The sequence below is a fragment of the Fusarium keratoplasticum genome, chromosome 5 (genome assembly GCF_025433545.1).
Source record: "Fusarium keratoplasticum isolate Fu6.1 chromosome 5, whole genome shotgun sequence".
NCBI lineage: Eukaryota > Fungi > Ascomycota > Sordariomycetes > Hypocreales > Nectriaceae > Fusarium > Fusarium keratoplasticum.
The window spans coordinates 3,489,763-3,504,748 of NC_070533.1; the positions used below are offsets into that span (position 1 = coordinate 3,489,763).

The window sequence follows — 14,986 nt, forward strand, 5'->3', positions numbered from 1 at the left end:
CTGCAAAATAGTCTGTCGCCTCTTGATGCCCAAAAAGTGCAGATCGGAGGAGTTCATCGATGCGGTGGATTCGGTGACCATCTGAATCGCCGCACAAGGGCCGGACGGACCCAAGAGCCAAAGCCTTGGGTCAAATCAGTTAATCATTCAAGGGGGGGCTTGTCTTGGCCCCCCAGCTTCTGGAGTAGATATATCTGCGACGCTCCAGTTTCCCCGGCCCGAGCCTACCGGGCTCTGAATCCTTTCCGCTTCTTCATTCAATCCTTTGTACTCGTTTCCCTTATTCCCATATTGAGTGCATATGATCCCCCTGCTGCTTGTTGGGTCTTGCATCAGCCATGGCCGTCGAGAACCGGGGTCCTGAGCTTCAGGCAGTGTGCTACACGCTTGCGACTGCTGCAGTTATATCGACATTATTACGATGCTTTGTCCGTGTGCGCCTCGTCAAGAACTTTGGCTTTGACGACTGGTGCATGTGTACCGCTCTCGTGAGTCCCGTCCCGCCTGTGCCGTATGATCAACCGTTGACCCGGACAATCGACAGTGCTCATTCCTCCTTTTCGTCATCTGCGCCCTCATCGGAGTTCACTATGGCACCGGCCGTCACCACAAAGACCTGGAACCCGAAGATATCAAGCAAGCAATGAAATACTGGTGGTGGTGCTACCTATGGTACTGCACCAGCATGATCGCCTCCAAAATATCCATCGGCTACTTCCTCCTCCGAATCACTGTCCGAAAGATGGACGTCTGGATCATCTACGGCGTCATGATGATCACCGTCTGTACCGGCGTCGTCTTCTTCTTTGTCACCCTCTTTCAGTGCCAGCCCATCTCCTTCTTCTGGAACAAGGACCAGAAGGGCACATGCATCAACGTCGAGGTCATCATCGGCCTCACCTACCTATACAGCGCTTGTAGTGTCATTTCCGACTTTACATGCGCCATCCTACCAATGTTTCTCGTATGGAAGCTCAACATGGGCAAGAAGACCAAGATTGCTCTCATTCCTATCATGGCTATGGCCTGCGTGTAGGTACCCCCTTATTCCAGCACAGGATAAACAACTCACATTGTATAGGGCGAGTTCAGCCGTGGTAGTCCGTTTCGCATTTGTCAAAGATTTTAAAAGCCCAGACTTTCTCTGTAAGTATCTCCCAAACTCCATTGCACCATCACAACTCCAAGCAAACCTCTCTGCTAACACCTCCCAGGGGCAACCCTCGACATCGCCATCTGGTCCACCACCGAACAAGGCCTCGCCGTCACTGCCGGCAGCCTTGCTACTTTGCGACCTTTGCTTCGATTACTCGGCCACAAGCTTGGCATATCGACATCGGGTCCGTCTGTCTTGCAGGACACGGATCAGCCCATTGCATCAGGGGGGTTCAAGTCAAAGGGCGCTGACGGCAGCGGGAATAGGCATCGCAGCCTTTTTAGCCTCACCACATTCACACGGGAGGACGATCTGGATCGCCACGGGCGAGACGGCGAGGCAGCTTACGCTGGGAGGAGCCATTTCGACAGGCCGGGGCAGGAAAAGTCTGTCTGGGGGACGAGGACGAGTGTGGAGAACGAGAGCGAGGAGGAGTTGACGGGGATGGGGCAGCAACACAACAAAGGGTTGAGTGGTGATCCACAGCGTATCGTCAAGGTGACGACTTTTCAGGTCCAGGAGGATCGAATCTAAGTATAACTAATGAATGAATCTTGTTTCTGCTTGTTCACAACATCACAGAGAGAGAGGCCATCGCCGCCATTTTATCCTCCTCAGCCAAGGACCCCTCAACAGAGGTGTCGTGTGTCGTGCCGGGTCAACACACAAATGGTGCCTGTGACGTCAAGGCCTCGGGGACCCGGGAGGTCCCAGATTGATGCATTCAAGCTCTTGTTTAAGGCCTAGTCGGCTGCAGGATGCAGGGCACGGTGGACCAACAATTGCACATGTCGCAGTCCCATCCGCCCTCTGTCTCTACCGGCGGTAAGCTCACATGGGGGACACGCGGCACAACAGGTCGTCAAGCCAGCCTTGATTGGCCCGTGTCGTTCGGTACGCGAGAGAAGGGACAACCTCTTGTCAGGCTGAATACTCGTGTTGGAAAAGAGCCGAAGAGCGAGGCTGAAGAGGAGGGGAGTGAGATGTATCAAGATATTCATTCGCCCACTCGCCAATCTCCCGGGCCCGATTCTCTCCCCGGGTTCCAAGACTGAGCCTCTCAGGTCGCACGATACAACGTAGCAGGCGTTCGTCCCTAGCAGTAAAAGGGGCATGGGGGCGGCGCATAAGACCATATACAGTTAGTGGCAGGCTCTGCCAAGCCGACAAGCTTATCTGCACAATTGATGATCCTCCCGCGTCTGCGCTTCCTTCCGCCTTTCACTGGGCGAGACGAGACATTGATTGACGCGATGCCTTCGAGAAACCGACCGTATTCTTGGAATTGACTCAAATCCCGTTCGTATTTGTCCACGCTGACGGTCCTACGCATTGCTTTTTTCCACTCCAACGTTTCCTCTGGAATGTTTACTCGGCCAAGTCAGCCTTGCTGGCCCACCATTGAATGTTACGGGACAACCTAATGAGAGTGTCCATCTCGATGGGTAATCACAAGGAACGATATACTTAGAAACAAGACGTCGATCATGGTATCCCAAGGTATTCATATTCTGAATAAGGAAGCTGTCACTTGTCAACCTCGTCCGACTCGTACAGCTGCGTCACCTCGACCATCTAGGATGCGAGGGCCGGCAACTAGAAAAGCTTGACCTTGATTTTCAAACTCTGTCCATGTCACCCCGCATGGGACCTCAGCTAGGCATGCAGCTCGTCACATTGTGGAGATGGCATCAAAAGAAAGATGGGGAGGGGGTAGTTGAAAAAAAAACAGGTTCCGATGTCTTTCGGGCATTGTCCTGGACGGGACCACGTCACACTGGATGCTCATAATGGGATCATGGGTTGCACTTTGCGGTTAATTGCGGTGAGGTGTTGGAGTTATTTTGTAATCAGATTACTATACAGTGCAGTGATGCTAACAGCGGAACGTCAAAGGAGAAAACTAGATGGGAGCCCATGAAGAGAGGTGTGAGTTCAAATGCAGCCAAGCCAAGGCAACTCCTGCCTTGTATGTGGATAAGCAATGTGCCTGTGATTACTCCTTCACACATCAGTTACATGAACAGAAGTATAGATAGTATTGCTTCTTTTGAAAACTCGGGCAAGACCACATGCAATTCCTCTGAAACAGCAGCAAACCCTGTCAAGCTGTAACATTGTGCTGATGTTGGACGACTCTCGGCCAAACACCACGCGAGACAAGGCAGATATTTCTGGAATGCCCCCCTTTCGAGGTGCCTGGCTAGTAAGAACCAAGCCTTACAGACTGTCAGACGCTTATTACAGCTGACCGCGGGAGTAAGCCCTACGACTACCGATGAGTTTCGGACTCTTATGTTGGCATTCTGTTTGTCGACACGCTCACCGACTGATTAAAGGATGTTCACATAAAAAGACATCACGAGTACAATTCTGCGGTTAATTTTTCTACTCTTGGTAATTGGATTGCCTCTCAATGCTCTTGTCGGGGTCAGAGTTGTGAAGCTTACTCAGATCTAAGGCACTGCCTCAACAAATGATATCCCGTAGTTCACACCTCCTATCGCTCCAACTACCATTTACGGTGTTCAGAGTTAATTAAATCAATGGTATTTCTATCTCTGTGGAAGGGAAAGTTGCCTAACCTGACAACACAGCCACTACTCGCCAAGTCCGAGTCTCGCCTGAGCCTTGCAATCTTGGTTTCATTTGTCGTTTCTACGCCATGTTCATGCCTGCGAGTGGCAAGAGTTGTTTTCATCTTTCATAAGTAGTTCGAGGTTAACTGCGGCGTAATGAAGGAAATGCCACTACGTTTCTAGATTTCGTGAGATGGAACCGAGGCTTGCTTTGATTTGGGGTTCCCTCAAGCCGTTCAAATTAAGGCAAGCACAGTGCACTACGCAAGCATCGAGTTTGTTATTTTCCTAAATCATGGTCTGTCCCTTAAAAGCTTCGTATAAAATTACTACGTGCAATTCCCTTTTAATTGTTCTGTGTGAAGAGGGTCAAGTGAAATGAAGCCTTTTTGACCAAGAGATCGACCTACGTTTTGCCACCATTTCCTTCTAGAAACTCTCAACCCCTTTGCCACTCGTTCCAAAGTCCACTAAAAGAGAAGAATGCCTAACTAGAATTTGCCACCTTTGAGTTCCCCTTTCTGTGTCATCTGACCAGCTTCCCTTCTAGGAAAACGTACGAGATGATCGACGTTCGGATCTGCACATCCCAAGAGAGGCTGAGTCCCAAGGCTGAAGATGCCATCGCCATCAGCAGAACGGGGCAACTTATCTTCTTGATATTCAATCTTGATTGCTTGATCGAAAGTGGTCACTTGCAATTCACAGCCATCATGTTCGGGGAGGCCGACGAGGAATGATGTTGCGTTGGTGGAGTTTGACCCTTTGAATGTAAGACTGACTACTCTCGTCTAAAGGACAGGAAAAACTTATAAAGAGAGCAATCTAAAGCAGTGGATATCGTCTTCAGCTTCCTGAACTGTATCCTCCCGAGTCCTCAAGGTTGAGCGGACTGGTTCAATATCACCAGCCACGGGCCTCACCATTACCTTCATTCATTGTTTTCATACCAAATCTCTTATTGTGTGAGATGTTTCGCCAGGATGCCCTAAATAAAGGGCATTACAATCCACAGCAGTGATTACCTCTGCCGTACGTATCCGCAAGTGGGCGACTGCGATCCCGTATTCAGCTGTCCCGTCAACGGTTTGGAAACTCTCAGCCATCCAGAGCGTAACACTTCTTACAGAGCAAGAGAACTGAGTTGAATCTTTGTGAGAGTGGTCACGGCTCACCAAATTCATTTGCCGCAAGGGAGCGGCGCCAAGGAGCCAGGTGAACATGGGCTTGCAGCACTCCTGAAAGGACCGGTTGAAGTTCAACCAGGACCGAAGGAAGGCCTCATTAGCCGGCGGTTACCTCCACAGGTCCTACTCGAGGCATTTAGCATCTTTGTGCCTTGATTGGCCACGTCGAGGTATGAATTCTTACACCCCCTTTGTCAGATGGGCTGAGAATGATCACGCACCTTGCACCTAGCCCGCCAGGACTAGACTCCTGCAGGTGGCACCAGGAGGAACACGCCTATGGATTCATCCAAGCCCGGGGGCCATGACACTACGTAATTGACGCTGTTGGAGGGGGGTATATTCATCCATCTAGCAAACAAGTGTGAGTGGTGATGCACAATACGCCAACACATGCCTCAAAAACAAGATTGCAACTACTCCCGAACCTCCTCCTCAGGCGTCACACCCCCCAGCGGTATCAGCTCAACCTCGATTCTGGCCCAGGTGATGTTCTCCCTCCACCCGGGTGCGTCGGCACCTAGGTCAGACTCCCACAGCATCCCCGAAAGCTCACGCACCATCTTCTGGCCGAAGGAGCCCACCCACCATGCCAGCTTGCCCAGGGCGTGTAGTTGCACGCCCCAGTGCATCATGAGGAACATGGCCACGGGGTCCGACTTCTTGAGGGCCGGGCCAAACTCGCGGCCTGCCATGGCAGGGAACCCGATGGCCGCCCCCTTGTACAGGTCCTTGGAGTCCACCTCGAAACATTTCTTGATTGCTGTGAAGCTGGACCGGTATATGCGGGTGCGGACGGCGTCCTCTGTGTGAGCCTCTGGGTCACTGCTCTCACCCCCTCGTGGTTGAATGGCCTTTTCGATGATGGCCGATAACCGTTCGAGTGCAGCTTCGGTCTCACTCGGCAAAGACGCCGGCGTCTGAGTCTGTTGTGACGTCCGAATCAGGATTGCCTCTGTAGACTGTGACAGGGCACCCGAGATGAGGACGTCATAGTACCTACCAGCGATAGAAGCGTTACCCATCAACAGCTCCCACAGAGCCACCATGCGCTCCAGGATGTTTTGCTCAAACGCAATCATGCCCTCGCACTGGGCGAGTGCCATGTTGACCCCCACGGCGAGAAAGGAGAACATGAACATCTTTTGCGCATTCTCTGGCGTCACATTCTCGAGCTGCGCACGGAAAGCCCTGCTCGCCTTGTCGTAGTACTCCAACGCCAACTTGACGTAGACAACAGGATCCTCATCCATGACGGCGTCGCCGCAAAGGCCTATTTCGAGCGCTACAAAGGCAAACATGCCGTGTAGGAGGTACTCGTTCTTGAGAGCCCAGATTGGCATGTCACCTTGCAGCCATTTGATGTCCTCGGGGATGCAGACGAGACTCATGAATGTGCGCGTGGACCAGCGGTGCATCAGCTCCAGCTCAAGACGTCGACGGGTCTCTGTTGCGGGTAGCTGAGAGGGGGGATCTGGGAGGTATGAGCAGCCTTCGAGACCACGGGCTGCGCAGTTTGTGCAAGGAGGGCCTTGTTCATCGCACTGAATGATGGGTTAGTTAGTTCGTAGATAAGAGATGGTTGGGTTGACTTGGAATTACTCACTTTGACATGCCTCTTTTTGCAATTGCGACAACCATGCCGCGACTTGTTGTGAGTTCTCCGCTTCATCAGCATAATGCTCAAGTACAATAGCTAGGCCCCTCAATTGAAGCCTTGCCAATTCTAGGAAGGATAATGATGGATCACGAGACCTGGTTCACAAGCTGGCAAGTGGATTGATGCAAGTCGTGGTTCAAGATGTCAAGCATGGAGTTGCCTAAACACGCAGTTGAGCTACTGTGGCTGTGCTTGAGGCTGTGCAGCAGTGAGATGCCGTTTTATCCAGACATCGCCAATTGGCAAGAAAGCATTGAATTAATTCTTTTTAATTATTATCTGTATTTCTATTTCAAGCCTTCTATTCCCATTCATCGGCTGGTGTGGCACCACCTCTCTTTCGTCGCAAAACCTCCTCCACACAAGACAGCCTCTAGCATTGTACCCAGTAGCCCACCAACGATAACGCCAGCCGTTTCACCGGCTCCCACGACCTGGAGACTAAACTCCTGGTTGATTCCAGGTTCGAGCGACTTCTCCTCCAAGACTTTGCCCATGACAATCATGTAGACGGCTCCTCCCCCGAGGCCAGCACCAAAGGCCAGCAGTGCCACGGGTACAGGCGCCGAAAAGACGAGCAGTGTCACATTGATGAGGAATACTGCGGTAATGACGCTCAAGGCTGTAAAGGCAACCCTAGTGCTCTCGGGCCGTAGCAGCGGGGTATGAGTCCGGGCAATGAAACTACCGATTTGGAACGCGAGGCCGTAGCTCGTGAAATACGAGAAGAAGGACCCAGTCGACGAAGGAAGCGGCAGTGCCCGAGAAATGCTAGGGTACGCAAGTGTTTGTAATGCAAACGCCGCGAATAGAGGAACCATGAAAGGTCGAACCATGGCCTTTGTGAGGTTGACTCGGTTTGTCGTGCTCAGAGCACGTGAAAGCTCCTCAACTGGATCCTGCATCGCCAGAGTCGGTCCATCTTCAACATGCACCTTGCCGCGATCCTGTCGCGCCTCGGGATAATTCACGGGTGCTCCAGGCAAGACGACAAAGAAAGCGACAAGCATTGCACCCGTGAGCGCATAGATGCAGTCGATAAAATCGCGTAGGAACGACTCCATCCAGACGGTAAGAACAAACGGAAGAACGGCGCAAAACACAGCGCCAGCTCCAACACCGGCTCCCCATCCTGCGAGGCCTGCGCGGCCATAGTAGCGCATCATGCCGAGGAACGAAACCTCCATGGCGGCGGCCGACACGGACGCAAGGGCCGAGGTGAAGATGCGGATCGGAGGGGCGATGTTTGGCGGTGTGCTCTTGGTCACGATGGCAACGAGGATCCAGCCGCCGCCGACGGTGAGAGGGCGCATCCAGTAGGGCACATGGTGGAGGACGTGAGGGATCACCAGTTTGGTGATGAGGGCTGGGATGGTCTCGATGAGGAGGACGATCCAGCGCGGGTATGGGATGATGAGGTAGTTTGCCGAGTGGACGACAAACGGTACAATCGCATTGACGAAGCCTTGAAAAGTCAGAAATGAACATTGCCAGCATCTGCAGACGTACCAAGGATGGCAAAGCCTAGATATGTTGGCAGCGTTGTGCCGCAGAAGCCTCCTCTGGCCTTGTAAGCCATCACGACAAGCGATGCTGACAACCAGCACAAAAGAATGTAGTTAGATGGTAATCTGAGAATAGGGTCATGAAGGGTTAATAAAAAGAGACAAACAAAACATTTAGCTTTGGGTCAAAGAGCCAGGCGCAAGCGAGGAAGATGAACTGAGTGAATACGAACAAGTTTCCAAATTAATCTCCCTTACGAAACGCACCGCACCGCACCGCACAGCTCTCCCGATTTAGCCAGGCAAGCACCTATTTAGCTACTGTGCCCTCCTCACCTTAGTAAAGCCTGTATCTGCCCCGTTCGGTCACGGGCGAGATAAAACACGCCGCTTAGACATGACGACGACTGCTCTCAATCAATGCTACCACCTCCCAAGTCGCATCTACGACGGAGCGAATCCCCATCTCGTCCACCCCTGGCACAGCCTGTCATCATGACCCGCCCTCCCACGTGGGGCCGTGCCTGGGCCTCGACTCTCGGGCTCTGGCTGTCACGGTGTCGAATGATTGGACAGAGATGAATTTCGTGGGGGAATTGAAAAGATGCCGAGGGTCTCATGGTCTCAAGCTGGCGGTGGAGATAGCCTCAGTGCTACAACCTCGTGCCAAGGACGATATCGACCATGGAGTCCAAGGCGGTCATGATAGTGGTCAATTCTACGTGATAACCCTGGAGGTTAAGCGCGTTTGTAAGCCCTTGTGTTACACATTAAATAACGATAGCACACATGAATTGCCGGCTTAGATCCATCCTTTGATCCGCTGGTGCAGATCATCCGTCCCCATGATACTATCCCCGACATTTACCTGATGTCCTCTCCCTCGCTCCTTCCGGTGATGCCCTCCAAATGGCTTCTTCGTCCTCCGTCTCAGGCCGCTCAGCCTCCAGGATGAGAAGATTCCCCGACGCTGACCCCGAGGACGCCGCGTTCCCTTCGAGTCAGTCCGCGTCGCCGGTTTTTGCCCTGCGAGGCTCGTCTTTGTATTTTTCTAGAGCCATGTCGCAGCCGGTGAGGAGATGGTTTCTTGTTATTCTGACCTTTCTCCTCCTCTCTTGGACCTCCTACGTAGCCTTGGTAAGAATCACTTGTTTCTTGGCGACATCTTGTTAATGAGTTCATCTAGTTCACCTCACATCTTGATCATGTCATACCCGGCCGGACCTCCTCCGAAACCCTCTCGCGTGCCGACCTCGATGGCCTCATAGTGCCTCCCCAGAGCAAAAAGCCCAGCTCTTCACGGCGTCTACGCCTTTTTATGCCCGCAGACTCGCCTCACATTAACCTCTGCAAGACCATCATATCTGCCGTCGCTCTGGGCTACCCCATGCCTACTCTGCTAAACTGGGGACGCGAGTACAACCGACCTTCCTGGCACTTTGCCGGTAGTCACATCGCCAAGCTTGAGAGTCTTTTGGGCGGTATTGAAGCCCTTCTCGAAGATGGCGCGAGCGTGGATGACGTCGCTGTCCTTGTCGACGCCTACGACATGTGGTTTCAGCTCCCACCTTCTGTGCTCCTCGAGCGCTACCACCAGCTTAACCGCGAAGCTGATGCTCGCGTGCGCAAAGAATGGGCAGCTTTTGCAGACTTTCCCATCCCGCCTCCTCGTCAGGACATCATTGTCACGACGGCAAAGGACTGCTTCCCTGACAGCTACTCGGGCTCCGATCCGCGGTACGAGCATTGGCCTGAGTCACCGATGCCAAAAGACATGTATGGTGAGGGGACAGATGTGATACCGTGGTCGCTTGATCCTGCGAGAAAGTACAAAAAGGTGCGCCCGAGATGTGTCAACAGCGGTCTCATCATGGGATCCATGGGCGGCTTGAGAGATGCCCTCCGCCGATGCAAAGAGAAGATTGATCGCGTCGCCATGAACAGCCGTCAGCTCTGGAGTGACCAGGCGCTCATAGGAGAGGTTATTGGAGACCAAGAGATATGGCGTGAGTGGGTGAGACATCTCGCTTCCTCATGGAACGGCTCCATCGTCCACAACAAAGCATCTCTCGACGCCGCCGTCCGAAGCATCGCTAACGCTGCCTTGCTCGGCCAACGCTTCGAGTTTGGTATCGGCCTCGATTACAACTTCACCACGGCCCCGCCCACCTGCTCCGCCGAAGAGGACGGCTACTTTGTCAATCTCTCCGACGCCGCCAATGTCACCTCCGAGTCCGAAAGGGCTGGGGTCCCCGGTCCCCCGCGCATCAACGGCCCACCCCCGGAGCTACGCCGTAGCCCGGACAAGATCCTTTCCGAGACAAACTGGGGCTCGGTGCCGCTATACACCGACTTCTTCTTCGGCGTCACCCCCGTGGGAATCCACCACAACGCCTACGTCAACGGGCTCAAAGGTCTACGACTACGTACCTGGTGGGACAAGATGTGGTACTACCCGCAGCTTCGAGACCTTATCGTCCAGCGCCTAAAGCCCGACACAGACGAGTCAGGGCGGCCGCTGGCAGAGATCGAAGACGGAATTGTGTATCTGGCTGACGGGCATCACAAGACGGCGAGGGTGTTTAGCCCCCGCAATCCTTCGGGCGAGAGGTTTGTCCCCATCGCGTGGGACGGCGTGTGTCAGAGCAAGGCCAGCGGGAGGATGTGGTATGACGAGCTGTTTGGGGACGAAAAGGGTCCTCTACACGTTTGAGATAGCACTAACCAACAGGAATTAGTAATGTATAATCATGGCAACAAGCATCTTTCCCTCCTTGCAATACCCCAGACGAGATCCTCATGACCTCTTTGAGTGACACTAACGACGCAACATGAAACAACACAACATCAAACAACCGATAATGTAATCAAGAAAACATCCGATAATCATCGGTGTCTACAGGATCAATTAGCCTTGATGGACCATCTCTCGGCAAAACGCTAACAAAAGCCTCCTCCGCCATCGCGCATGAGCCCCCAAAGCTGGGGAAATCCAAATTTAGGACCGGAGACCATGGTGTAAAGGGTCGGGCCTTTTTTTTTTTTTTGCGATCAGACGTCACATTCGCTACAATTGCCAAGAAAGAGTTGTCTGTTCGGAGTCGACATTACTGCATTATCTAGAGTCATTACAGACTAAACGAAAAGATCCCGATGTTGCCAATGAGGGTATAGAATCACAATCGCCATCCCAATAAAAACACCATAAATCACAAAGGATCGTTGCCCGTAACGTCTCTAAGTTGCCTCTTCAGAAATCCTCACAATCTCGCAGAGGCTCCTCACAAAGATCATATCAACCTCTTGTGGTTCAACATCCACCAACCTGTCCTCTCCACTACCCTCCTCAGCCATCATCTTGGCTGTTGCAACCAGGCGCGAGATACACCGCAGCAAACCGGACTCGATGTTCCGCGTGGCATTGTCCTGCGCCGTAGTCGAGGGAGCTTCATCCTTGCCAAAGCCCATGGCCGTGAGCGGCGTGCTAAACTTCTTTGCAAAGCGCCCAACATTGGGTGTCAGATGCGTCTGTGGCGCACTCAGCCCGAGTAGTGTAGCTGCCTTCTTGGGGATGTCCTCGCTCTGGGGTTTCAAGTAGGACGTCGACGCGCGCTGCGAGGCGGGCTGGTTTCGAGGAACGCGCGACACGTAGTTGTAGGCAACAATGTGGGCATACAAGGCGTCGCATATGTAATCAGAGCATCCACCAAAGACGTGTCTCAGCGATGCCCAGGGTGCCGGAGACGCCACAGCGTCTTGGTGAGCGCCATCTTCGTACATGTGTAACCGGTGGCGTCTGGTACCGATCGACTCGCGCCCATGCGAGACAACCTTTTTCCAAATAGACCTCCGGGGCCCCGGGGCTGCCGGGTCGACCGGGGATTCGTTCCAGATGTCTGTTGAAGGGTGCCGTACCTTTTTGGAGTATGTCCGGATCGTCTCGATGGTGAGACTAGACGAGAGGAGCATCGTCTCTGGGAAGCAGGCGATCGACACTCTTAGCGTCTCGATAATATCTGGCGGCAATGGAACGGCCTTTGCTAGATCGTCCACTGGTATTTGGGGTAGGCAAGGTGGGTTTGAGCCATCCAGCCACGACTCGACTGTAGGTAGTGGAGATGGGGGTGGTGTTTCTTGGATGTAAATAGTGTCTGGTCGAGACAGTGCCGGAGGGTAGTCGGGGGTGTAATCGTCCATATAGCTGTCTTCCTCAATCTCTAGTTCAATGGAGCCAAAGTCTGACTTGAGGAGGATGGTGTTGTTGTCTGTTTCGTCGCGGAAGCGTTGTGTGCAGTATGGTGACTGTTGTTGTCGTTGGCTCTCGGTGCTTATCCACGAATCGAAGCAGGGTGTCTTGGGTCTATAAGTGGTGTCCAGGGGGGTTGTGGCTTGTGACAAGGAGGCTCTCCTTGGGGGTATCATTGGGGCTTCCATAGACTTGATGGAAATCTGACGTTGGTGCCAGGATTGAGGACTGTCGCCACCAGGGCTAGTCTGGTGTAGTTGCTGTTTTGGTGGTTGGTCGATATATTTCATCATAACTGTTATGTCAAATGTCGTCTCTGTGCTTGGGGGTGTTCGTGGTCGTGGAGATAGAGCAACTGATTGATCCTCAACGGCAGGCTCTTCTTGCACCTCAATCTCATCTTCGTCGTCATCGTCGTCCGAATCAATATCAATCCAGCTGTACTCATGCGCTCGGTCCAGTGAGAGGAGATCCTTGGGTGATGGAGCGCTTCCACTGGCTGATGTAAGGGATGTAGCCGCTGTATCGATAGACTGCTCGCGTAGTCGAATTGAAGGAACCTCCATGCCTCCAGAAGACTCAGAGGCAGGCAGAGACTCAACATCTGAACCAGTCTCCTCGGAGCCATATCCGCGTTGTTCGATAAAGGACACCATCGATTGTCGTTCTTCGATCGAGCCGAGAGTTTGTATTCGTACTGATCCGGACTGATATGGGGATGTAAGAATTCGACCTGGGCAGGGTGTCTTGTTGTCTTGCTTCTCCTGGTAAAAGATAGCCATTGATGGTGAACCGGCAGTCATGTTCTTGGCCGCGAAAACCGCACTCGACATCTCCAGGTCTCTGGCCAACATCTCCGGGAAGCAGCCGTCCATATTGTCGTCGGCACCCTCGTCAGGCACAGGGCTGGGAGTATTAGAGCGTGAATTGGGCAAGGCAAGCGGTAGTAGGCCGGTCATTCTCGAGACGGATCGTCGTTTTGCAGAGGCCGGTGATGAGGTTGTCCGGCGCGAATGATCGTGGGACAGAGCTGCGTCTTGTCTGTATAAGTAGACGGCGACTGGAATCTTGGAATCGAGCACAGACATGGAGGCTGATTCAACTCAACGGCGGTCAAAGACACAACTCTGGCATGGACTCTTGAACCTCACGCTCGGGGGTAAAAGAGTTGCCAAAGGACACGGCGAGTTATATGACTGAACCGGGTCTGGAACTCAACGACCAGCGCGGAGCGACGGCAGCAGGAAGGGTGGATCTATGAGTGGGCACAGAGCCAGAGGGCAAGACAAGACAAGACCACTGAAGGACAGGAACAGACAGGACAGGGCTCAAGGGAGGAAGAATGGATGCTTATGTCGCTCAGCCATGTAAATCTCCAGGGCCGCTCAAGTCAAATGAGAGAGGATGGGGCCGCACTGGGCAGAGAACGGGGTGGGGTCTGTCGCACATGGCAGAGCCGGACAAGAGAAGACGTGATACGGAGGGAGACGAGAGCAAATAATGTAACTAACGGCGCGCCCTGACCTGCCTGACAAGAGGAATGAGGTGAGAAGTTGAGTGGCGCTGCCGGGGAGGAGATGGTTGCACCACGAAAAAGCAAAACAATGATGGGCTCTCCTCTCGCTCTCCAAAAGCAAAACAGGTCCCGGGCCCCGGGCCAACAAGGATCACAGCTCCAGCGGGCCTCGACTCTTCTCGATTGGAAGGTTTGGAAGCTGCTGATCCTTGATGAGAGCAGCAAGACGAAAAAGAAAGGCAAGGGAGACAGACGCCAAAGGGGGTCCAAGGGAGATCATCTTCTCCATCGAAACAAGACGATACTTCCATGTCCGGGTTTCTGATGTATGAAGGCTGCTCTGCTGTGCAAGATATCTCCGGCTCCACCAAGCAATCAAGCTCCGGCTTGCACAAGGAACTCAAGCAGGCAAATGCCGCGAACGTACAGATGGTACAGGTGCAGCAGAGTGTGTACCGCTGGAGCCGTGTTGGTGACCCGTCCAGCACTGGGAACTGTCATACCCGTGCCAAGCTGCCTGCGTCTGCGTCTGCATCTCGCAGTCCACCGCCCACAAGGGCGGGAACCTGGAACCTTGAGCGTGTGCGTGCGTGCGTAAGGGCATTGTGGACAGAATGAATTCCATTCCGCACCCAGACAAGCGCTCCATAGCCCAAATCCGTCAACTAGCCCCGAAATCGACACGGGCCGCACAAGTTGGATATGCGCGAGGTTTAATGAGGGAACCCTGAGAAAGACAGGAGACGAGCCACCCGCCGTTTCGCGTCACTGAAATTGAGAGGCGTCCTGCCTGGCGCAGCCTCTGGGGGTGATATGGTTCGAGCACACAATCACTGTCTGCGAAACCTCGTTCGGCCACTTACGACCTGACGCTCTGGTGCCTTGGTAAGCACTCAAGTGTCCCGTCTGCAGCTCCTAGGCCAGATGCGATCACGAGCCGCGTCTTCGTCCCGTGGGCATCGAGGCTGCCATGGTGCTGTGGCTGAAACGAGAGACTGGCATGCGAGTTGAACTCTCGTCGTCATCGGGGTCAGGTCTCGGCCTTGGACTTCGAGCAGAAGCAGGACACTCCAGAGCCCTGCGAGCAACCGAGACAACAGCAGGTAGCGCCCGAAAAGCCATTAGGTGCGTACAGCG

At 53.3% G+C, this 14,986-nt stretch overlaps 4 protein-coding genes across 4 annotated transcripts; 2 read left to right on the top strand and 2 right to left on the bottom strand.

Annotated features, from left to right (window-relative positions):
• Positions 1–338: 338 nt before the first annotated feature.
• On the top strand, positions 339–1,690 carry NCS57_00773700 (uncharacterized protein; the record flags this gene model as incomplete). The annotated part of the gene is made up of 4 exons (XM_053057580.1): positions 339–488; positions 545–1,032; positions 1,082–1,146; positions 1,215–1,690. 4 exons carry the CDS (start codon positions 339–341, stop codon positions 1,688–1,690), a joined length of 1,179 nt encoding a protein of 392 aa, XP_052913775.1.
• Positions 1,691–5,338: 3,648 nt separating this feature from the next.
• NCS57_00773800 (uncharacterized protein) lies at positions 5,339–8,161 on the bottom strand (the record flags this gene model as incomplete). Its single annotated transcript, XM_053057581.1, has 4 exons — positions 5,339–6,466; positions 6,764–6,780; positions 6,980–8,047; positions 8,092–8,161. 4 exons carry the CDS (start codon positions 8,159–8,161, stop codon positions 5,339–5,341), a joined length of 2,283 nt encoding a protein of 760 aa, XP_052913776.1.
• An 835-nt stretch (positions 8,162–8,996) lies between these two features.
• On the top strand, positions 8,997–10,800 carry NCS57_00773900 (uncharacterized protein; the record flags this gene model as incomplete). Its single annotated transcript, XM_053057582.1, has 2 exons — positions 8,997–9,224; positions 9,274–10,800. 2 exons carry the CDS (start codon positions 8,997–8,999, stop codon positions 10,798–10,800), a joined length of 1,755 nt encoding a protein of 584 aa, XP_052913777.1.
• Positions 10,801–11,324: 524 nt separating this feature from the next.
• NCS57_00774000 (uncharacterized protein) lies at positions 11,325–13,421 on the bottom strand (the record flags this gene model as incomplete). The annotated part of the gene is made up of 1 exon (XM_053057583.1): positions 11,325–13,421. One exon carries the CDS (start codon positions 13,419–13,421, stop codon positions 11,325–11,327), a length of 2,097 nt encoding a protein of 698 aa, XP_052913778.1.
• Between the last annotated feature and the right edge of the window lie 1,565 nt (positions 13,422–14,986).